Here is a 25,342-nt window from a genome sequence, read left to right as displayed (position 1 = left end):
GTTTCAGCTCAGGTTATGATCTCAGGTTTGTGGGATCAAGCCCTGCATCAGGCTCCGTGCTCGGGCGGGGGGGGGGGGGGTCTGCTTCTCTCCCTCTCCCCCTGCCTCTCCCCCTGCTCACATGCTTGCTCTCTCTCTAAAGTAAATAAATCTTTTTTTTATTTTTATTTTTTAAAGATTGTATTTATTTATTTCACAGAGAGAGACAGCGAGAGAGGGAACACAAGCAGGGGGAGTGGGAGAGGGAGAAGCAGACCTCCCGCCGAGCAGGGAGCCCGATGCGGGGCTCGATTCCAGGACCCTGGGATCATGACCTGAGCCGAAGGCAGACGCTTAACGACTGAGCCACCCAGGCGCCCCAATAAATCTTTTTTAAAAGAGATTTTTATTTATTTGAAAGAAAGTGAGCACGAGAGAGCAGGCATGCATGTGCACGATGGGGGGAGGGGCACAGGAAAAGGGAAAGAACAAGCAGACTCTTAACTGAAAACGGAGCCCGAGATTCGAGGCTCTGTCATAGGACCCCAAAATCATGACCTGAGCCAAAATCAGACGGTTGACTGACTGAGCCACCCAAGGGCCCCAGTAAATAAATAAATCTTTAAGAAAAACCACACACACACAGAGGAGAAAACAGAAGCACTGGAGAAGGCAATGTGAACCCAGAGTCAGAAATTGGAATTATGCAGTGACAAATCCAAGGAATGCCTGGAGCCACCAGAAGCTGGAAGAGGTAAGGAAGGATTCTCCTCTAGAGCCTCTGGAGGGAGAATGACTCTGCTCACACATTGATTTTGGGCTTTTGACCTCCAGAACTGTGAGAAAATTAATTTCTGTTGTTTTAAGCCATCCAGTTTGTGGTAATTTGTTATGGCAGCCTCAGGAAATAATACAGACTGTGGGTCAATTCTCTGTTGGTTTGCAGCCAAAGATTAATTAATATAATGATTATTTTTAAGTTCAAGCTAAGCATATGGAAAAAAGGTATTGGTAGTAATTCAGGAAAAGATCCTGGAGTCCCTGAAAATTTTTTCCATAGGATTTCAAACTAAGATTGATATCAGTGTTGTCAGATCTGGGATTTAAGCATATCTCTGACTCCACTTCACTTTCCCCTCCACTCTCCCTCAGGGACTAATGGGTGGTAGCAGAGATGAAAGTTATACCCTCCTTAAGACCATTTTTTTTTTTTTTAGAAACTTTATTTTCCATCAACCTTCTTTCCATTTTGTTTGCCTTTGTGGAAGAGGAAGACCGCTCATGGTTGTTCCCACCCATTCTGTGGCCTGAGCAGTGGGAGCTGCAGACCAGTCTTCCGTGGCCCCGGCCGGGCGCTCCAGTCCTCAATGGGGAACTGCTGAATAGGCACAGAGTGCACCTGCACGCCATCAGCCCAGTCTGTGACTTCAGGTTGAATAGCAGTGAACTCAGGAACTGGAACAGTCCTTTCACCCTGAAAGTCCTCCTCGGTCACAGAGTTCTCAGCAGCGACCTGCCCCTCCTTTTCGATCTCTTCAGGATCTCTGTAGAAGTAGAGATCAGGCATGATCCCCCATGGGTGCCCACGGGAAATGGTGCCACGCATGCACGGAACTTCCCAGGCCCACTGAGTGAGCTCCCTTGTTGTTGCAAGGGATGGCGATGTCCACGTAGCGCAGAGGAGAGTTTGTGTTACCCAGAGCGATGATAGGCAGGTTAACATAAGACGCCTCTGTAAGAGGCTGGTGGTCAACCCTGGGCTCAGTCTCGGCTCCCGGAAGGCTGCCTGGGTCTGGGTAGTGAAGGTTCCAGGAGTGAAGTGGCCAGCAGTAGGAGTGGCTCCGCTAGCAGCAGCAAACGTCAGCACCGCTCCTGGCCAGTATTCCTGGATGAGGATACTGACATCAGCCAGGTTTTTAGCGGCAACCATGGCATGAGCTGCCAGCAGAAGCTTCTCCCGGGTTCTCTTCAGATTTATGATGCAGATACCATCACTTTCCCTTTTGTAGATGTACTGTTCCATTTGGAAGTCAAGGTTGGTGCCCCCTAAGTGGGTTCCTGCTGCAGGGAATGTGAGGACATCCTCCTCCTTCGTTTGCAGGACATCAAGGGCTCTGGACATTGTGAAAGTTGCCCTTTGAGTTATGATGGGAATGCAGAACAATGCCATATGGACCCCTCCCTGGGTAGCTCCTTAAAACCATTTGTGATGAAGTTAGAGTCATCCGTGGTCCAGCTCAATATGGGATTTTTTTTGTTCCTGTTTTTAAATATAACCAAAAGAGACTGCGATTTGAAGTAGCTTCAAAAACATGTAATTTGGAACAGAAAAATAACAAATAAACATTTAAAATCGAAACATTTAAAAAACGAAAAGAATAGAAAGAAAATCAAGACCAGGAAACATTTGGAATAAAGATATGCAAACTATCAGGTCCTACATAATTAGAGTTAAGCTGCAAAATTGAAATTATTAGGGGTCAAAGCAAAAAGAGTTAACAACGTGATTCATGTTTCCTTAAGAAAAAAGATATTCGTTTCAAGAAAAGGAAAGCTTTGCTTTTCCTGGCGCTTATTCTTTAAGAAATAACCATGTAGGGCGCCTGGGTGGCTCAGATGGTTAAGCATCTGCCTTCGGCTCAGGTCATGATCTCAGGGTCCTGGGATCGAGTCCCGCATCGGGCTCCCTGCTCCTTGGGAGCCTGTTTCTCCCTCTGCCTTTCTCTCTCGCTCTGTCTCTCATGAATAAAAAAAAAAAAAAAAAAGAAAGAAAGAAATAACCATGTAGGTTTCAATTTAGATATCACTTCCTCTAAGAAGAGTTTCCTAATGACATCCTCCCTCCAAATTAGGTACCACTACTATGCTTACCATTGTATCACTAGTAAGATCCTTACAAGACTGTAAGTTCTGGGGCGCCTGGGTGGCTCAGTCGTTAAGCATCTGCCTTCGGCTCAGGTCATGATCCCAGGGTCCTGGGATCGAGCCCCACGTCGGGCTCCCTGCTCCGCGGGGAGCCTGCTTCTCCCTCTCCCACTCCCCCTGCTTGTGTTCCTTCTCTCGCTGTGTCCTCTCTGTCAAATAAATAATAAAATCTTAAAAAAAAAAAAAAAGACTAAGTTCTTTGAGCACAGAGACTGATTAGCTTACTCTTGTATCCTTGGTACCTATTCCATTGTCTGGCACATTGCAATATTCAGTATTTGTTGAGTAAGTGGGTTAATGAGACTTCATGAGGGGTGGGTCTAGTTCCCATTTTTTAATTTTTTTTTAAAGATTTTATTTATTTACTTGAGAGAGAGCATGAGAGAGGGGAGGGTCAGAGGGAAAATCAGACTCCCTGCTGAGCAGGAAGCCGGATGCGGGACTCGATCTTGGGACTCCAGGATCATGACCTGAGCCGAAGACAGTCGCTTAACCAACTGAGCCACCCAGGCGCCCCATCTAGTTCCCATTTTAATGGTGCATTAAGTTATGATTCAAGCTGTATGTATGGAGCCCCTCTGGCCCTCCCCTGCTCGTGCTCTCTCTCTCAAATAAATAAATGAAATCTTTTTTTTTTTAAAGATTTTATTTATTTATTTTGACAGAGGGAGACACAGCGAGAGAGGGAACACAAGCAGGGGGAGTGGGAGAGGGAGAAGCAGGCTTCCCGCGGGGCAGGGAGCCCGATGAGGGGCTCGATCCCAGGACCCTGGGATCATGACCTGAGCCGAAGGCAGACGCTTAACGACTGAGCCACCCAGGCGCCCCTAAATAAATGAAATCTTAAAAACAAAAACAAAAAAAGACTTACAGTATTTTAAGGCAAATTCAGACATCATTTCACCCTCACATATTTCAGTATACATTTTTTAAGAAAGGATTTTCCCTAGAAAATAGCTTGGAGTATGTTCTAAGACATGAAGCAGTTAACAGCTTAAAGCCTGTTTAAAATTATTTTACACTACAAAACATCCCCTGTGAACTTAGCATCTGTCCTCTGAAGTCATAGAACAGTGTTAGTAATGCCACATGGAACATGGTTTTTTAAGCAGCACAGCTTCCCGTTAAACCCTCTGAGATGAACCAGCTGAACCCACTTATCAATCTTAGTATCACTTAAAGCGGGACAGCCAGGCAGTATGTGTCTCCCAAAGGGATTGATATGAGGCTGACAACACTGCCTGTGAAGTATTCTTGCTCCCCCCAAAAATTGAATCTTCAAGTTTCTTTTTTTTTTTTAAGATGTATGTATTTATTTATTTGAGAGAAAGAGAGTGCGAGGGGAGGGGCAGAGGGAGAGAGAGGATATCAAGCAGACTCCGCACTCAGTGTGGAACCTGAGATTATGACCTGAGCCGAAACCAAGAGTCAGACACTCAGGCGCCCCTAAATCTGCAAGTTTCTAAAAGCTAACTTTCATTATAGGAAATAGAGGAGGTAAAGGAACAAGAAGCAAATAGACAAATCCAGAATGTGGTAACTTCAATAGGACAACTGATCTGGTTTCTGCAATCAAGTCAATGTTATCAAAAAGAGGTGAGGAAGAAGAGACTGCTCTAGATTAAAGAGGCATAAGAAACAACCAAATGCAATTAGTTTAAAGATCTGATTTTAACAAACCAATTATAAAAAGATAATTTTGATATAATCAGGAAAATCTCAATAAGATCTGGGTATTAGATGATACCAAAGAATTATTGTAAGTCTGGTTGGGTGAGTTTCTCAGTTTGGGTTCTCCCAGACCCAGAGATAAAGATTCAAATACAAGTAGTATATTTGAGAAAGGATCGCAGGGAACACTGGAAGAGGAAGAGGAAGTGAGATGAGGAAGGAATAGAAGCTAATAAAAGCTGCACTATTAAGCAACTTAACCACTGTGGGCCCGTGGAACTTAATCTCACTGGTGTGCTTGGGGAAATAGTGTGGACTATTCCTCGGAGCTAATCCCCACCCCCAGACCAAGGGACCTGGGTTCCTTATATACCAGCTCCCGTCAGGCATTGGTTCAGCTGTGCCCATGGGAGAGGGAGGCAGAGTGGCTCTCCAGTGGCCAGAGAAAGCCCTCAGGCCAAAAACATACCCTGAAATGGTAAGGGCCGAAGTGATGTGGGGAAACGCACCAACACTATTTGCTACAATGTGATAATAGCGTGGTGGTAGCATAAAAACATGTCCTTTCTTAAAAAATGTATACTGAAATATGTGAGGGTGAAATGATGTCTGAATTTGCCTTAAAATACTATAAGCCTGATGCGGGACTCCATCTTGGGACTCCAGGATCATGACCTGAGGGCCTTTTGTTTTTGTTTTTAAGATTTCATTTATTTATTTGAGAGAGAGAGCATGAGCAGGGGAGGGCCAGAGGGGCTCCATACCAGGTCCCCGAGAGGTCATGGCCTGAGCTGAAGTCAGACACTTTCCTGACTGAGCTACCCAGGTGCCCCCTTAAAATACTTTAATAAGAAGAAAATAAAATGGACAGATGAGGAGCGCCTGGCTGGCTCAGTCAGTGGAGCATGCGACTCTTGATCTAGGGATTGTGAGTTGGAGCTCCACGCTGGATGTAGAGATTGCTTAAAAATAAAATCTTTAAAAAATAAATTACTTAAAACACATAAAAGAGACAGATAAAACAAATATGGTAAAACGTGATAATTATTTAAATCAGTCATGGATACGTGGAAGTTAATTATGCTAACCTCTCTACTTCTGTGTTTATGAGAATTTTTTGCAATAAAAGTACTTTTAATGTACATTTACGTAATGAAGATATGTCAGTTGGGCTGCCTGCCGTAATTGGATATAAATCATTTCATTTAGAGAACATCTGTCAAAAATAATGTTTTTAGTTTTAAAGATTTTATTTATTTATTTGAGAGGGAGGGAGGGAGCATGAGCGGGAGGAGGAGCAGAGGGAGAGGGAGAAGCAGACTCCCCTCTGAGCAGGGAGCCTGACGTGGGGCTCTGTCCGGTCCGGGACTGTAGGATCATGACCTGAGCTGAAGGCAGCTGCTTAATCGACTGAGCCACCCAGGCGCCCCATCTAGTTCCCATTTTAATGGTGCATTGATCGACCCAGGCGACCCAATAATGTTTTTAGTTTTAAAATAGTTTACTTTAAGCTATTCTTTCTAGTCATAGGTTTGGCCTAAAATGTTTTTACAGTAGTACAAGCTGGCTGGGATCTGGGAGCTACCTTTTAATTGCTCTTTTGGGATGGAGCCAATCAATCAGTGAACCAGACCAAACACATTGTACAGTTGGTCCAGCAGCCCAGGGCTGCTGTGGTCTTACTAGGCTGGTGTGTCAGGAGTGCCCACCCCCCCTCTGTAATTGGGTTTTCCAGCATCTGTGAGGCACTCTTTTTCTCAGCTGCAGACACAAAACTGCCTGCTTACACACAAAAGGAAACCCAATACCAGCCCAACAGCTGTAGTCTTTGGTTCTCCTTGCCTTCATTGACACTCTTGGATTTAGACTCTTCTTGCCTTCCTGGACTTGTGACACTCATGTGCACAGATCTGATGAGAGAATATTCAAACACTTTTCCCTGTGTCAAGAAGTCACTGAGCCTCAAAGTTTGCTTGCCTACATCAGCACTATCCACTGTGCCCAATGACTTCATTAGACTTTTAGGGTTGGCCTTTTTACATGCTCCCCAATACCACTTGGCACTGTTTTTAATTATTTCTTCGTATCTGTTATGTTAATCCCTTGAGAAAGGATTATAGTAGGTGGCATTTTCTGTAGGTGACTAAACCCTGACATGACTACCCTAGGCAAAAAGAAGAATTGATTGACTCATGAAACTAAATGACGATGACAGAGGAATTGTTAGCAATATGAACAGAGGGAACTAGGATTTTTTTATTTGTTATTCTTGGAATCAAGATTTGGGGATTAACAGCCTAGCTTGCCTTTTACCATCAAACCAGAATCACTTCCCCTAGTACCTTTACAGTACCCTCACTGGCAGCCCTGATCAGGTGCAGCTCAGCTCCATAGGCTGCTCTTGGAGACTAGATTTTCTTTCTTTCTTTTTTTAAGATTTTATTTTATTATTTGTTTATTTTTATTATTTATTATTTCTTTTAGAGAGAAAGGAGAAAAGAAAGAGAGTGCGAGCGGGGGGGGGGGGCAGAGGGGGAGGGAGAGGAAGAATCTCAAGCAGACTCCACACTGAGTGCAGAGCCTGACCCCACAACCCCAAGATCCTGACCTGAGCCGAACTCGAGTCGGCCACTTAACCGACAGTCACCCAGATGCCCCCCTGCTTTTCTCAATTTAATTTTTAAAAACATTTTATTTATTTATTTATTTGAGAGAGAGAGAGAGCAGGAGAGGGGCAGAGGGAGAGAGAGAATCTCAAGCGTGGAGCCTGACGTGGGACTAGATCTCACAATCCTGAGGTCATGACGTAGGCCAAAATCAAGAGCTGGGCACTTAACCAACTGAGACTAGATTTTCAGGTGAGCAACTGCGTTCAGCTGTAGCCAATACTTCAAATACTTACCACATGCCTCTTACATGTCAGGCACTGTTAGGTTCTGTAGTGAGAATATATAAAGGATGTGGTCTCTGTTCTCAATGGGAATCTCAACGTTATTATCACCTCGGCTACCACTTTAAGGAGACACCACTTCATCTGTTCTCAACAATCCCACTCCACCTTGGCTCTTTGCAAACTGGGGATCATAGTTATTTTTTTAAAGATTTTTCATTTATTTATTTGAGAGAGAGAGCGTGCATGCACACAAGCAGGGGGAGCAGCAGAGGGAGAGGGAGAAGCAGACTCCCCACTAAGCAAGGAGCCTGATGCCGAACTCAATTCCAGGACCCTGGGATCATGACCCAAGCCGAAGGCAGATGCTTAACCAACTGAGCCACCCAGGCGCCCCTGGATCATGGTTAGTTTTAATATGTTTTGCAGTACAGTGTAATTCTAGCCAGGCTATATTAAGATTATGAAGTTTCTTTAAACATTCGTTACAAACTCTAAGGGCTAAAATGAACAGAAGATTTCCTAATTTTCTGCTAGGCATTGATTGTGTTTCCAGCCAAATTTTGAAAAGAAATTTATTTTAAAGATTGTCATTTTTAGGTTTTATTATTTTAAGATAATATGCTTTTCTTTTTTTTTTTTTTCAGTTTAGGCAAGCTGTTTTCTGTTTATCTTTTTTTGTTTGTTTCTGTGTTAGGCTAGGTTTTGTTTCAGTAACATCCTCAAAATCTTAGTGGCTTAAAACAGCAAGAGTTTTACATTTCTTACTCATGTTATATGTCCATATTAGGTCAGTAGGGGCTCTGCTCCATGTTGTTCTCACTAAAAGATGCAGATTCACAGAGGCTTCACTATCTGAAAACATCACTGGGAACCATGGCAAGGGGAGGGAGAAGGGCAAATTGTGTAACATCTTTTGAAGTCTTCCTCTTGGCACTGGTGCTCATGACTTCTAGGCAGTTTTATTGGCCCAAAGAAATCACATGGCCACTTACAGTTTCAAAGGGGCAGGGAAGTGTAGTCCTACCATGTGCCTGCAAGGAAAAAAAATCAGAAATATTGGGGAGTAGCAATATTTTCTTCTGGTCACCAAATATTAATTTAATTCTCCCTCATGCATGCAAAATATGCTCACCCTCTTCCCAAGGTAGACATCCTCAAAGCTCTATCTAGCCGGGGCATCCAGATCAAAACCCAGAATCTCCGAGTGATGTGTAGTCACCTCTACAATAGGTACAGATGTGGTTCCTTTTGGCATAAAAACCTATGCCTGAAAACTCAAGTTATCTGTCCCATGGAAAAGATAACCACCGTAAAGATCCCCTTCAGGAAGGAGACATGTAGCAGAGACAGGCACCAATCTGGGGCAGTTCTGAAATTCTGTTTGGCAGCTCTTTTGAGGATCTTATATCACCCTGGGGAATGAGGAATATTTCTTCATGAGCCCTGACTCTGCCCCCTAGCAGTGACCCCCTTGTTCATTGTTCTGCATTACTCCTGATTCTTTCTGTGGATGACTTTTTCCATCATTATCCTTGGCCACATCTGGAATGGGTGTTGGGGGAGATATGCCCTCCTCCTTTCTTCCCAGAGATATTGGAGTTCTAAGGGTAAATACTCATGATCTCTTTTATTTAGTCCAGTGTAGTAATTATTTTCAAACTGCAACTCTCTCAGAAACTTAATGAAAAGGGAAAGAAACCAAAACTAGTCATTTTCATCAGCTTCACAAGTCAATAGTCACCTTCATACTTCCTTCCAAGGCATAACTCTCATTTGGTATAATTCTTTGTTTTCTAGCCCCTATCTGTATTCTATCTCTCTCCCTCCCTCCCTTTCCCTCTCTCTCTCATAGTGATTACATAGGTTTATCAGACTTGATGTGAGAGTCCCTTCCCCCCTTAGTCTCTTTTCTCTGAGCCATATATAACCTTAGTTGGTTGGACTTTTGATCTGGGACCTATTCATCCATTCAGAGTTTTAAAAAAGTGGTGAAACGGCCATTCTCTTAATTTGATGCATTGCCTTCAGGCTGAGTTCTAGTTATCCTTTGTCATTGCAAGCATTTCTCAGTTTTCTCTTTAACTATTTGAAGTTGAAAAGTAGTTGCCTATTTCAACCCCATGAGTCCTCAAATTGGTGATTCTTTATTGTCTTCATTCTTGCTTACAATCAATTCTTTTTTCACCTCATATCTTCTTTGGAATATCTTGTCAAATGCAAGCCAACAGGAATAAACACAAAACATTCCTTTTTTTTTTCTATCTGCTGCTTAAGCTACAAATTTTATTATATGACCTGTCTCCCAAATGAACTGTAGGAAACAGTTTTATGAAATGGTTTTATCACCTCATAACATAGATTGCTATCTTTCCCTCCTCTGAAAATGGTCTTCTTGCTACCTGTCATCTGTCTCTTAAATATTTTAGGTTCTTGTCATGACAGCACCTCACTTTAGATAACAATTTCTACCTTCTATCTGTGATCTAGATTTTGCTGCAGTAACAACTCTTGAGTTCCCAGTGGTTCAAAATTATAAAGATTTATCTATCATTCGCGCTACCTGTTTTCACAGTATGGAGCAGAGCCACTCAAATAGACATGTAGCCTACTTCTAAGTGTTCCCAAAGACATGATGCTTACCCTATGAGATACCCAAGACTTTCCCAAGGTACACAGGAAGGATAACTTTTAAGGAGTCAATTTCTTTTCTTTTCTTTTTTTTTTTTTTTAAAGATTTTATTTATTTGACAGAGAGAGACGCAGCGAGAGAGGGAACACAAGCAGGGGGAGCGGGAGAGGGAGAAGCAGGCTTCCCATGGAGCAGGGACCCGGATGCGGGGCTCGATCCCAGGACCCTGGGATCATGACCTGAGCCGAAGGCAGACGCTTAACGACTGAGCCACCCAGGCGCCCCAAGGAGTCAATTTCTAAATCTTCAACTAATACACACACTTTTTTTTTAATTTTTATTTTTTAAGGATTTTATTTATTTATTCATGAGAGACAGAGAGAGAGAGGCAGAGGGAGAAGCAGGCTCCCAAGGAGCAGAGAGCCTGATGCAGGACTCGATCCCAGGACCCTGGGATCATGACCTGAGCCGAAGGCAGACGCTTAACCATCTGAGCCACCCAGGCGCCCAATATACACACTCTTTTTAAGGATTGATCTGCCTGAATATGAGCTTGTGATGGAAGTGTAGATTCTCCTTTCTCACATCGCCTTTCACAATTTTTTTCTTAGTCTATAAAAATAAACCTTCCTCACATCCCAAATTCTTCTAGATGCATTTCCCGAGGTATTAAAAACTTCCATGCCATAGGGGCACCTGAGGGGCACAGTGGGTTAAGCTTCTGACTCCTGGTTTCGGCTCAGGTTGTGATCTCAGGGTTGTGAGATCAAGCCCTTCTTCAGGCTCCACGCTCAGCTCAGAGTCTGTTTAAGACTGTCTCTCCCTCTCCCTCTGCCCTTCCCCTTCACGCTCTCTCTCTAAAATAAATAAATAAATCTTTAAAAAACAAACAAACAAACAAACAAAAAACACTTCCATTCCATAGAAAGGGAAAACTTGAATATGGTTGTTGAGAAAGTGAATGACGGGGGAGCAAATCCTTTAAAAGTCAGGTGGTTTCAATTTTTTTTCTTTCCAGAAATTTGGAGAACTTAATTGAGTTGTCAGTGGAGAAATCAGCAGAAATTATTATTAGTAGTAGTAGTGAAGATTTTATTTATTTATTTTGAGAGAGAGAGAGAGAGTGTGAGGGGGAGGAGGGGCAGGGGCAGAGGGAGAGACAGAGAATCTCAAGCAGACTCTGCACTCAGCATGAAGCCGGATGGAGGGCTGGATCCCACAACCCTGAGACCATGACCTGAGCCAACTGAGATCATGGCCTGAGCCAAAATCAAAAGTCAGATACTTAACCGACTGAGCCAGCCAGGCGCCCCACATAAAAATTATTATTTTTTAGAATTATTTTAGTTGGGGGGTGGGGCTGGAGAAGAGCAGAGAAAGAAGAGAATCCCAAGCAGGTTCCACGCCCAGTATGGAGCCCAACACGGAGCTCAATCCCATGACCCTGATATTATGACCTGAGGTGAAATCAAGAGTTGGAAGCTTAACTGACTGAGCCACCCAGGCACCCCTAAAAATTATTTTTGATGATAGATTATGATATGATTTTTTTTCCCTGTAACTCAAGTTCAAAGAATTGAGTGGCATTACTCTGACAAAACTTCTTCCATTCCCAGCTACTTATTTATGTAAACAGGTTTCTCAGTGCTTACATCTATTAAAACAGAAAGCTAAGAATAGAACTAAGGCTGAGGGGCAGCTGAGTGGGCTCAGTTGTTTAAGCGTCTGCCTTCGGCTCAGGTCATGATCCCAGGGTCCTGGGATCGAGCCCCACGGTGGGCTCCCTGCTCAGTGGGGAGCCTGCTTCTCCCTCATCCTCTGCCTGCCGCTCCCTCTGATTGTGCTCTCTCTCTCTCAAATAAATAAATAAAATAAAAATCTTAAAAAAAAAACAAACCCTTGCTGAATCTTCTCTCATTATAGTAATAAGTTATATTCATCCATATAAAAAAATTAAAATGGCCCATTCAACTAATTAAGAAATGCATTTCCAATAAAATTGGACTTGTATGTTCAATAATTACTTATCGAAATGTGTATATTTATGATTACTTATAAATATTTTCACTGTCTTCATAAGTTTTATACTACTGATCATTGGAATTATAAATATATACAAAAGAATTTTTTTCAACATTTAGAGCCTTACAATCAGAGGAAACATGCCTTTTGTAATGAAAGTTTTCATGCTTATTTTTATTGCAAAGTAGTATGGTAAGACAAGCCATGAAAGGGGCGCCTGGCTGGCTCAGTCAGTAGAGCATGCGACTCTTGATCTTGGGGTTATGAGTTCAAGCCCCACACTGGGTGTAGAGATTATTTAAAAATAAATAAATAAATCAGCTTAAACAACAACAACAAAAAGAACATCCTTACTCTTAGAATACGCTTGCTGAACTATTTAGGAGTAAAGTGTCATGATTTCCGCAATCTATTTTTAAATGATTCGGAAAAAAAATAAACTACACCCGCGCAAAGAAAGTATGACAAAATGTTGACAAATGTTAAGTCTAATTCCAGGTAGATGCTAATGGAAGGTATATGGTATTGAATTGTTTTTTGGTTTTTTTTTTTTTTCATTTTTCTGTATACAGGGAGTTTTTCCTAATAAGGTGTTAATAAAAATGATAAATACCCATAGTTATAACTTTCAAATTGGAGGCATTACAACCCTACGTAATAGTTTTCTGCAGGTTAACAACACCATAGTTGTATGCAGGTGTCACTGATTGCCACTATATGCCATTTCAATGGCAGGTAGTTCGACTATACATATTGCATATACATATGCATATACATACATATATACATATTTTTTATATCATAAATACAGAGAACAAGCTGATGGTTGCCGGGGTGGGGGAGAAAAGGGAAATAGGGAAAATGCGTGAAGGGGAGTGGGAGGTATAGGCTTCCACTATGGAATGAATAAGTCACAGGAATAAAAAGCACTACATAAGGAATATCCTCGATGATACTGTAATAGTGATATATCAGGACAAATGGTAGCTACACTTGTGGTAAACATAGCGTAATGTACAAACTTGTTGAATCACTATGTTGTACAGCTGGAACTAATGTAGCACTGAGTGTCAACTATACTCAAATTTTAAAAAAATGGAAAAAAGAGAAAAAAGAAAATACAACAAAATAATTATTGAAATATATGAGAAAAAATTTAATATTTAAAATAGCAATATTAAGATTATTTTGCACTTAAAATTGCACTTACAATGAATAAATTATATTACCTAGAAAAATTATGTGAAATTTGTAATTCTATTACGATATTGAACAAATGAGATTCCTTTCCATTTTCTTATGTATTAGACTGTCAAATTGGGCATGACAAAGTTATGCATTAGAGGCATGTTTATTTTTTGTGTAAACTATGAATAAAAATATGTTTTTACATTAAAAATAAGCTAGATATGACATGTCCGGAATATAGTAAATGCCCAATCTATGTTTGTTGAGCTGGTATGATAATGGAAAGAATGCTAGATTGGGCATAAGGAGTACAGAATTTTCTAATCCTGGACCTGTCCCTATTTAGCAATAAGACCTAGAGGAAATCACTTATCTTTTCTAGATCCTACTTTCCTTATTAAAAAAGGAAAGATTTAGATAAGATGGTCTCTATGGTGTCTTTATTTTTTGTTTATTTTTTTTTTAAAGTTTTTATTTATTTATCCATGAGATACAGAGAGAGAGAAAGGCAGAGGCAGAGGGAGAAGCAGGCTCCCCGCAGAGCAGGGAGCCCTATGCGGGGCTCAATCCCAGGACTGTGGGATCATGACCTGAGCCGAAAGCAGACGCTTAACCAACTGAGCCACCCAGGCGCCCCTCTATTGGTGTCTTTAAATATTTTAGCACATGAAAATAAATTTCCTTAAAACTTGGGAAACTTTTCATTTCTATAAGATGTTAGAAATTTGAAATTTTTTATCCTAAAAAGAAAGCTGGGCTTAATGAAAAACCCGGAGCAATATAGTGATGCCTTGTAGTTAATCACGGCTGACACTTACTTAGCACTTCCCAGCTTACCAATTGCTTTCACACATATGATCTCAGAGTCTATCTGACAGCTCAGACACTGATAATAAATGTCTGGTATTATATGTAATTTATGAATTTATAAGCTGAAATTATCTGATCAAATGTTCTCCAGAATAGGATAAAGATCTGTAGTCAACTAGTGAAAAGGGGGCAATGTGTCATGTATGATAGAAAAAAGAGCCTGGCTCTCCTTCCATTGTGTGTAGGAAAGCTTATTATGGATATATCTATTATTTAACAGAATGGTAGCCTGCAAATGGACACTTAAATGGAAATAAAAATTATAAACCTACAAGTTCTGATTCAGGAAGAAACTATATAGGTCAAAATAGCATTTGATGAAAAGGCTTGCTGGGAGGCAGCACAAAGCAATAATTAAGAACTTGGATTCTAAAACCAAGCCTACCTGTATCTAAATCTCAGCCTGGTCCTTTGTTGGCCAAGTAACTTTTCGAAACTTACTTGACTTTTTTTTTTTTTTAAAGATTTGTAGTTATTTATTTGACAGAGAAAAAGACAGTGAGAGAGGGAATACAAGCAGGGAGAGTGGGAGAGGGAGAAGCAGGCTTCCCATGGAGCAGGGAGTCCGATGCGGGGCTCGATCCCAGGACCCTGAGATCATGACCCTAGCTGAAGGCAGATGCTTAACGACTGAGCCACCCAGGTGACTCACTTTCCTCATTTATAAAATGGGGATAAAAATAATACCTACTTCTTAGAATTGTTACGCAGATTAAAGTACTTAATAAAAATGTCTAGGATAGTGATTACATAAAATATAACTTGTGTTTATTAAATAAAAATTTTAAATATAAGTACCTTCTCATTCAGCAACATATTTTTTTTTTAAAGATTTTATTTATTTGTTTGACAGAGAGAGATAGAGCAGGAACACAAGCAGCGGGAGTGGGAGAGGGAGAAGCAAGCTTCCCGCTGAGCAGGGAGCCTGATGCAGGGCTCAATCCCAGGACCCTGGGATCATGACCTGAGCCGAAGGCAGAGGCTTAATGACTGAGCCACCCAGGAGCCCCTCATTCAGCAGCATATTAATAGAAGTATATGCCATTATCAAGTGGGATATATTCCCAGAATGTAAGGATCCTTAAAAATATGAAAACCGATTGAGTCATATGCCACACTGACAAAACGAAGGAAAAAAAACATCTGATCATCTCAACTGATGCAAAAAAAAATTCATCAACACCCTTTCACAATAAAACTAGTAATAGAAGAAAATTACCTCAACATAATGAAAGCCATATATGAAAAACTCACAGCAAATATACTCTATAGTGAAAGACTGGAAGTTTCTCCTCTAAGATCAGAAATAAGATAAGGATGTCCCATCCACCACTTCTACTCAAAATAGTACTGGAGGTTCTATCGAAGAAAAAGAAATAACAGGCATCCAAATTAAAAAGGAAGAAATAAATTTATCTCTGTATAAAGATGATATGATCTTATACATGGAAACCCCTAAAGATTCCACAAAAAAACTGTGAGAAATAATAAACAGACTCAGCAAAGTAGCAGGATACAGAGTCAAAACATAAAAATCTGTTGCATTTCTATACACTAACAACAATCTGAAATGGAGATTAAGAAAGCAATTCCATTTACAATGACATAAAAAATACTTAGGAATTCACTTAACCAAGGAGGTGAAAGATTTGTATAATGAAAAGTACAAATTATTGCTAAAAGAATTTAAAGAAAACACAAATAAGCCAAAGATACCCGTGTTGATGGATTGGAAGACTTAATATTGTTAAGCCATCAATACTACCCAAAGTGATTTACAGATTTAGTGCAATCCCTACCAAGATTCCAATGAGTTTTGTTTTGTTTTGTTTTGTTTTTAGAAATAGAAAAACCTGGGGCGCCTGGGTGGCTCAGTCAGTTAAGCGGCTAGCTTCAGCTCAGGTCATGATCTGGGGTTCTGGAATCAAGCCCCGTATAGGGCTCCCCACTCAGCGAGGACTCTGCCTCTCACTCTCTCTCAGCCCCTCCCCGCCCCACTCGAGCTCTCTCTCTCTTAAATCTTAAAAAAAAAAAAAAGAAATAGAAAAACCTATCTTAAAATTCATATGGAATCTCATTGGACTCTAAATAGCCAAAGCAATCCTGAAAAAGAACAATGCTGATGACTTACACTTCCTAGTTTCAAAACTTATTACAAAGCTACAGTAATTAAAACAGTGTGGTAAGGGTATAAAAACAGACATCTAGACCAATGGAGAATAGAGAGCCAAGAAATAAGCCCTAGCACATATGGGCAAATGATTTTTGACAAGGGTGCCAAGACTATTCAATGGCGGAAGGACAGTCTTTTCAAAAATGGTGCTGGGAATACTGGATATCTACATGCAAAAGAATGAAAGTGGACCGTTACCTAACACCATATACAAAAATTAAGTCAAAATGGAGGAAAGACAGGGGCACCTAGGTGGCTCAGTCAGTTAAATGTCCGACTCTTGGTTTCAGCTCAGGTCATGATCTCAGGATTGTGAGATCCCCCCGCCAACTCCCCCCCACTCCCTGGCGCGGTCAGGCTCTGCACTTAGCATGGAGTCTGCTTTGGATTCTGTCTCTCCCTCTCACTCTGCCCCTCCCCAGTCTTGCACTCTCTCTCTCAAATAAATAGATAAATCTTAAAAAAAAAAAATAGAGGAAAGACATAAATGTAAGACCTAAAATTATAAAATTCTTAGAAGAAAATATAGGGTAAAAGCTTGACAACATGGGATTTGCCAATGATTTCTTGGCTAGGACACCAAAGTCAGAGGCAACAAAAGAAAAAACAGACAAATTAATTTCATGAAAATTAAGACATTTTGCACATCAAAGGGTACTAGAAACAGAATAAAAAAGCAACCCACAGAATGGGAGAAAGTATTTGCAAAATAAATATACGATGGAGGATTAACATCCAGAATATATAGAGAACTCCTAAAACTCAACAATAAAAAAACAAACAACTATATTAAAAAATGGGCAAAGAACTTGAATAGACATTTCTCCAAAGAAGATCTATAAAGGGCCAATAAGCACATGAAAAGATGTTCAACATCACTAATCATTAGGCGAATGTTAATCAATTAAGTACAATGAGAGACCACTTTACACCCATTAGGATGTCTATCATCAAAAAAAATCCGAAAATAACCGGTGTTGGAGAGGATGAGGAGAAATTGGAACCCGTGTGTGCTGTTGTTAGGAATGGTACAACTGCTATGGAAAGCAGTCTGGTGATTCCTCAAAAAATTAAGCCACGAATTACCACATGGTCCAGCAGTTTTACTTCTGTCTATATACCCAAAAGAATTGAAAGCAGAGACTTGATTAACTACTTGTATACCCACGTTCATAGCAGCATTATTCACAATAGTTAAAACGTGGACACAACCCAGGGGCCCATCTACAGATAAATGGAAAAGTAAAATATGATATCTACACAAAAAGGAATACTATTCAGCCTCAAAAAGGAAGGAATTTCTGACATATGCTATAACACAGGTGAACCTTAAGGACATTACGCTAAGTGAAATAAGCCAGTCACAAAAAGACAGACACTGTAAGATTCCACTTATATGAGGTACTTGGAGTAATCAAAGTCATAAAGACAGAAAGCAGAATGGTGGTTCCCAGAGGAGCCCGGGAGTTGTTTAATGGGTATATTACCAAAGTAGCAGTTCCTTTTCCTCCTCAGTACAGTTCGCCAAATAACCAAACTGTATTTGGGACTCATGTTCTAAAGGCACCTTCTCTCCGACTAGATCTCATGGTCAGTGTTTTAAGGGGTTAGGGTAAGTAAGGGGCTGGTAAGCAAGTTGACAATGGGATTTTTTGAAGAAGGAGGAAGAGGCTTCTCAGAATCAGAGTGCCCCCTCTTTTCTTCCCTTAAACAGGTGAGTCAGATCTATTATGGTGCTATAGGGATGTTTTTTATTATTAAATTAGATGGTAATTATCTCAAGGTCATCTGGAGGGTTATCACAGCATCTAAACTCGATCGCATCAGTTGGAAACTGGGTCACGGGGGCTCGTTTGCTGCTTGCCACCCTTAGTTTCGGGTGGCAAGCAGCACCTATAAACAGGTCTACAAAACTGGGTTATTGTGGCTTGTTTGGAGCTTGTTAGTGAGCCCCCAGTGACAGGTACAGAGTTTCAGTTTCACAAGATGGAAAGAGTTACAGAAATGGATGGCGGTAATGGTTGCACAACATCAGCAATGTATTTAATACCACTGAAATGTACACTTAAAAATGGTTAAGATGGTCAATTTTGTGTTATGTGTATTTTACCACAATAAAAACAAATTGGGGGGAAAAAAATCTTCCAGGGACGCCTGGGTGGCTCAGTCAGTTAAGCGTCTGCCTTTAGCTCGAGTCGTGATCACAGGGTCCTGGGATCGAGTCCCTCACTGGGCTCCCTGCTCATCGGGGAGTCTGCTCCTCCCTTTGCCTGCCGCTCCCCCGCTTGTACTCTCTCTCTGACAAATAAATAAATAAAATCTTTTTAAAAAAGAAAATAAAAAGCTGTACCTTAAAAAAAAAAAATCTTCCATGAAGTAACTCCAAGCCAAGGGGATATTTTCACATATTGACTGTGACCCACTCTATATAGGATGAGAGAGGATTGCTTAAAGTGTGGGCTCAGAAAAGAACCCTCAAATCGAGAACCAATATAAATGTTTTATCTATTCTCCTTGTTTGTTCTTTTTAGAGTTATCCCCTAGAAATCCCATAGAAATATCTACTTCAAAAGATTCAGGTGGGCGCTGGGTGGCTCAGTTGGTTAAGCGACTGCCTTCGGCTCAGGTCATGATCCTGGAGTCCCGGGATCGAGTCCCACATCGGGCTCCCTGCTCAGCGGGGAGTCTGCTTCTCCCTCTGACCCTCCTCCCTCTCATGCTCTCTGTCTCTCATTCTCTCTGTCTCAAATAAATAAATAAAATCTTTAAAAAAAAAAAAGATTCAGGAACAGGAATGTCTTGACTACATACTTACTTTATACATTTCAGTTCTGTCTATCCGCTATATGTGCATTTTAATAGTTATATAGTAAAGTAAATAAAGAAGACACAAGTCATCAATTATAAGAAGGAGAGGAACAGGGCACCTGGGTGGCTCAGTCAGTTGAGCATCTGCCTTCAGCTCTGGTCATGATCCCAGGGTGCTGGAATCGAGTTCTGCATCGGGCTGCCTGCTCAGTGGGCAGTCTGCTTCTCCCTCTCCCTCTGCCCTTCCCCCCTGCTCGTGCTCTCTCTCTCTTACAAATAAATAAATAAAATCTTTAAAAAAAAAAAAACCGAGAGGAAGAACACTATAGTCTATAGACATTGAAAATATAACAAGAAAGTATTAGGAATAGCTTTATACCAATAATTTCAAAAACTTAGATGAAATATACAAACTACCAAAGCTTACTCAAAAAGATAATATTAAAAGTTTCATAGCTACTAAATCAAATTTTTAGTTAAAAACTTTCCCAGAGGGGTGCCTGGGTGGCTCAGTTGGTTAAGCATCTGCCTTCAGCTCAGGTCATGATCCCAGCGTCCTGGGATTGAGCCCCGCATTGGGCTCCTGCTCAGCGGGGAGCCTGCTTCTGCCTCTCCCTCTGCCTGTAGTTCCCCCTGTTTGTGCTCACTCTCTCTCTATCAAATAAATAAATAAAATCTTAAAAAAAAAAAACCAACTTTCCCATAAAGAAAACTCTAGGCTTCATGGTTGAAGTCTATCAAAATGTAAAAGTGAAATAATTAAAATTGTATAAAAATTCCTTCCAGTAATTGAAGAGGAGGGAATACTTCTTAATTAATTGTATGAGACCAGCATTAACCTGGTACCAGACAAAAACAATAGAAGAAAAAAAAGTACATTCTAATATTCCTCATAAACATAAAAGCAAAATATCTTTAGACAATTTTGGCAAAATAAATCCAATAATAGATACAAAGGATAATACATTATGATTAAAGTAGTTTATCCTAGAAAAGTAAGACTGGTGTAACATTTGAAAATCACACACAACACTCACACATTCATCCCAATTGATAGAAATCATTTGACAAACCTTACATTCATTTTCCATGAAACCTTCCAGCAAAGTAGGAATAGAAGAGAACTTCCTCGGGGCGCCTGGGTGGCTCAGCCGGTTAAGTGTCTGCCTTCGGCTCAGGTCATGATCCCAGGGTCCTGGGATTGAGCCCCGCATCGGGCTCCCTGCTCCGCAGGAAGCCTGCTTCTCCCTTTCCCACTCCCCCTGCTCGTGTTCCCTCTCTCGCTGTGTCTCTCTCTGTCAAATAAATAAATAAAATCTTTAAAAAAAAAAAAAAAAAAGAGAACTTCCTCAACCTGACAAAGCCCATAGAAAAACCAAACCAAAACAACAACAACAACAACAAACAAAATGACAGCTAACCTCATGGCTAATCATAAAAGACTGAATACTTTCCCTCTAAGATTCCAAACATGGCGAAGAATGTCCATGCTCATTTTTTTTATTCAACATTGTATTAAGGCCATAAAAGAAACAAAAACCATGTAAATTGTAGAAGAAGAACGTAAAATATATTTGTACCAGCATAGTCATCTTTGAGAAAATCCTAAGGAGCTAGAGTGCCTGGCTGGCTCAGTTGCTAGAGCATGCAACTCTCTTTTTTTTTTTAAGATTTTATTTATTTATTTGACAAAGAAAGACACGGTAAGAGAGGGAACACAAGCAGGGGGAGTGGGAGAGGGAGAAGCAGGCTTCCCGCTGAGCAGAGAGCCCAATGTGGGGCTCAATGTGGGGCTCAATCCCAGGACCCTCAGATCATGACCTGAGCCGAAGGCAGATGCTTAACGTCTGAGCCACCCAGGCCCCCCTAGAGCATGCGACTCTTGATCTTGGGTTTGTAAGTTCAAGTCCCACATTGAGTAGAGAATACTTAAAAAATAAAATTAAAAAAGAAAAGAAAAGAAAATCCTAAGGAACTATTTTAAAGATTTTATTATTTGACAGAGAGAGACAGGGAGAGAGGGAGAAAGAGAGAGGGTGAGAGAGCACAAGCAGGGGGAGCGGCAGGCAGAGGGAGAAGCAGGCTCCTGCTCAGACGCTTAACTGACTGAGCCACCCAGGTGCTCTAAGGAACTATTTTTAAAAAGCTACTATACCTAGGAAGTGAATTATCATCATTGAAATATACAAGGTCAATATAGAAAAAATACAAAAATACTAGCCATAGGAAGGATTCAAAATTTAAAAATCTCTACCAGTCTTAATAGCATTAAAAATATGAAGTATTTAGGGGCGCCTGGGTGGCTCAGTCGGTTAAGCAACTGCCTTCGGCTCAGGTCATGATCCTGGAGTCCCGGGATCGAGTCCCACATCGGACTCCCTGCTCAGTGGGGAGTCTGCTTCTCCCTCTGTTCCTCCCCCTCTCATGCTCTCTGTCTCTCATTCTCTCTCTCAGATAAATAAATAAAAAATCTTAAAAAAAAATATGAAGTATTTAGAAATAAATCTAATGAAAGATGTTGAAAGCTGATAAAGATAAAACATGGCTAAGAGAAATTAAGGAAGACCTAAATAAATGGGGAGATATAGCCTATTTATGGATCAAAGACTCAATATTGTTAAGATGGCAATTCTCCCCTTATAGACTCAATACAAGCCCAATAAAAAAGGTCAACAAAATTGTTTTTGTAGAAATTGAGAAGCTGATTCTAAAATGTATATGAAAATAAAAAGAATCTAAAACAGTCAAAACAACTTTGAAAAAGAATAAAGTTGGGGAGGATTTACACTACTTAATTTCCAGCCTTATAAAGCTACAGTAATCAAGTTGCTATGGTATTGGTATAAATATAGATAATAGGATAGAGAGTTTGTAATTAGAGCCAAACATAATATGGTCAATTGATTTTCACAAAGGATTAATGCAATTCACTGGGGAAAGGGTAATCTTTCAAACAAATGATGCTGAAATAATTGGATAGCCATATGTGACAAAATGAACCTCACATTCTAGACATGCTATACACGGTTATGTCACACTGTATACACACTATATACAAAAATTAACTCAAAATGAATCATAGAATTAAACATAAGAGCTAACACTTTAGGAGTGCCTGGATGGTGCAGTCAGTTAAGCATCGACTCTTGGTTTCAGCTCGGGTCATGATCTCAGGGTCATGAGATCAAGTCCCATGTCAGGCTCTGCTCAGCTTGGCGTCTGCTTGGGACTCTCTCTCCCTCTCCCTTTGCCCTTCCCCCTGCTTGCTATCTCTCTAAATAAGTAAATAAATAGCTAACACTTTAAAATTTCTAAAAGCAAACATAGGAGAAAATCTTCATGACTTTGGGTTTGGCAAATATTTCTTAAATAGGGCACAAAAAGCAAAAAGACAAAAACCCTACTGTATTAATTATTTGCTATTATGTAAGAATTACCTCCAATCTTAGTGATTTAAAACAATACACATTATGACTTTTGTGGGTCAGGAATCCAGGCATGACTTAGCTGAGCCTTCTACTTCAGAGTCTCTCATAAGACTACAATAAAGCTGTCCTTGTGGCTGTGGTCTCATCTGAAGGCCCATCTGGGTAAGGATTCACTTTCAAGCTCACTGATACGGTTGTTGTCAGGATTCAGTTTCTCAAGGGTTGTTGGAAAAGTCTTAGTTCCTTGCTGGCTATTGGCCAGAGGCCAACCTCAGGCTACATGGACTTCTCAATAGGGCAGTCCACAACAGAGCACCCTGTTTCATCAAAGAATGAGAAAAAAGCCAGAGAGAGGCTACATGCAAGAAGGAAGTCATGGAGTTTTGTAGCAGAATCTTGAAAGTGACGTTCCATCACTTTCCCCACAAGCTTTTCATTAGAAATAAATCACTAGGTCCAGCTCACACTCAAGAGGAGGGTATTACACAAATGCCAGAAGATGGAGATCATTAGAACCCATTTCAGAAACTGACTATCATAAAGAACAAATTGGATTTTACAAAAATTAAGAAATTTTGCTCTTCAAGAGACACTCTCATGGACTGGGAAAAAAATTGCAAAACATATATCCAATAAAGAATTGGTATCTAAAATATATAAAGAACACATACAACTCAATAAAAAGAAGATAAACCAATTTTTTAAAATAGGCAAGAGAGATTTTAATTGTTACTTCACCAAAAAAGATATATGGATGGCAAATAAGTACATGACATAATGATCAACATCATTGTTCATCAGGGAAATGCAAACTTAAAATGCAATGAGATACGACCATATACCCACTAGAATGTTAAAAGTAGGAAGACCGATCATACTAAGTATCAGTGAACATGTGAAGCACTTGGAACTCTCATACACTGCCTGTGGGAACTTAAAATGGGACAATTTCTTTTGAAAACAATTGGGAATTTCTTAAAAAGTTTATCATAGACCTACTATATGACCTAGCAATTATATTCTATTACATTATTTCTATTGCTGCTGTAACAATTTATCACAAACTCAGTGACTTAAAACTATATACATTTATAATCTTACAGTCTTGGAGGTCAAAAGTCTAAAGTCACTCTCACTGGGCTAACTCAAGGTGTTGGCAGGTCTGGTTCCTTCTGGAGGCTCCAGGGGAGAATTAGTTTCTTTGCCTTCTAGCTTCTTCCTTGGCTCATGATCCCATCCTCCATCCTTAAAGCCAACAGCAGAGACTCTTTTCCCAATTTCTCTCTCTGTTCTCTGCTCCACCATCACTTCATCTTCTGTCTGACTAACTCTACTGCCTACCTCTGGTAAAGATGTTTGTGATTACATTGGGCTTACTTGGATAATCAGGATGATTTCCTCATTTTAAATTCCTTAACTTAATCACATCTTCAAAGTAACTTTTGCCATGTAAGGTAACATATTCACAGGTTCTGGGGATTAGGACATGAACATCTTTGGCAAGTCATTATTCAGCCTGCCAAACCCTTCTAGGTAATCACTACAAAGAAAAAAATGAAAGCATATATTCACACACAAACTTTTACATAAATGTTCATAGCAGCTTTATTAGTAATATTTACAAGTAGTTTATTTGTAAAACAAAAAACCTGTCAGTCAACATAAATGGATAAACAAATTGTAGTATACCCACACAATAGAACAGCACTCAACAATAAAGAGGAATTAACAATATATATAGCAACAATATAGATGAATTCAAAATAATTGCAGAGTAAAAGGAGTATGACAGTAAAGAGTACCTACATCATGATTCCGTTTATGGAAAACTCTAGACAATACAAATTTATTTATAATAATCAGAAGCAAATGAATGGATGCCTAAGGACAGAGCAGAATAGAGGGAGGAGAGTTTGGATTACAAAGGGTCATGAGGGAACTTTTAGAGGTGATGGATATATTTATTAACTTGATTGTTGTAATGGTTATATATATATCCCCTTTAAAATGTACAGTTTATAATATTCCATTATACCTCAATAAAACTTAATATAAGCAAACAAAAAACCAATTTATTACTTCTACTTGGATTAAACATAGTATAAGGGGTTGGGGCATTTTGCTAGAGGTGAAACTGTGCTCATCTTGGTTTCTTAGTAATCAAACTGGGTTTGATCAGGAGCAGGGTGCTGAAGAGATATAACCAAAGCTTCCTCTTTTCCAATTTCTCTCTATTTTTCCGTTTTCCATGGAAGTTGTTGAAATACACCAAAAGGGTGGTAGTTATCTTAAGGCTTCTTTAAGAAGACTCTGCCTAGGGAAATTCTTTGCTTTCAAAAATATCTAGTTAATACTTGAGGTTCAAAAGTGCTTATTCTCCCTAGAATTCTCACAGAAGCATTCTCTACCTTTTTCTTCTAGTCATAGCTTTTATCACAGTACATGTCAGATGAATAGTAACATGCCACATAGGCCTCTGCTTTCAAAATCCAACTGAAAAGCTAGAGTGCAAGTAGGATGCTTTAAGCAGTACATTAATCCAAGGTTTTGTACTGAGCACTGCTTATATTCAAAGAACTGAATTACTCATATTTAGTCTATTTCTCCTTTTGGATTTTCATGGTAACAGAAATACATGTTGTACTGCTGCCTGATGTTTGCTGTACTAAGTGGGCTGTAATCTGTAAGGACTATACAGTCTGGCCAAGAGACAGAATAAAAATTATAATAGGGTCATGAAGTTCTTACACAAAGAA

At 40.1% G+C, this 25,342-nt stretch overlaps 1 protein-coding gene across 1 annotated transcript; it reads right to left on the bottom strand.

The window, feature by feature from the left end:
• Nucleotides 1–1,258: 1,258 nt before the first annotated feature.
• LOC123860311 (small ribosomal subunit protein uS2-like) lies at nt 1,259–2,101 on the bottom strand. Its single transcript, XM_064587533.1, has one exon. The coding sequence runs from the start codon at nt 2,099–2,101 to the stop codon at nt 1,259–1,261; it is 843 nt and encodes a 280-aa protein (XP_064443603.1).
• Nucleotides 2,102–25,342: the final 23,241 nt, after the last annotated feature.

Source organism: Mirounga angustirostris, unplaced genomic scaffold (genome assembly GCF_029215605.1).
Source record: "Mirounga angustirostris isolate CCGP_5_RB_7025 unplaced genomic scaffold, mMirAng1.0.hap1 SCAF_4, whole genome shotgun sequence".
Lineage (NCBI taxonomy): Eukaryota > Metazoa > Chordata > Mammalia > Carnivora > Phocidae > Mirounga > Mirounga angustirostris.
This window is presented reverse-complemented; position numbering and strand designations above follow the sequence as displayed.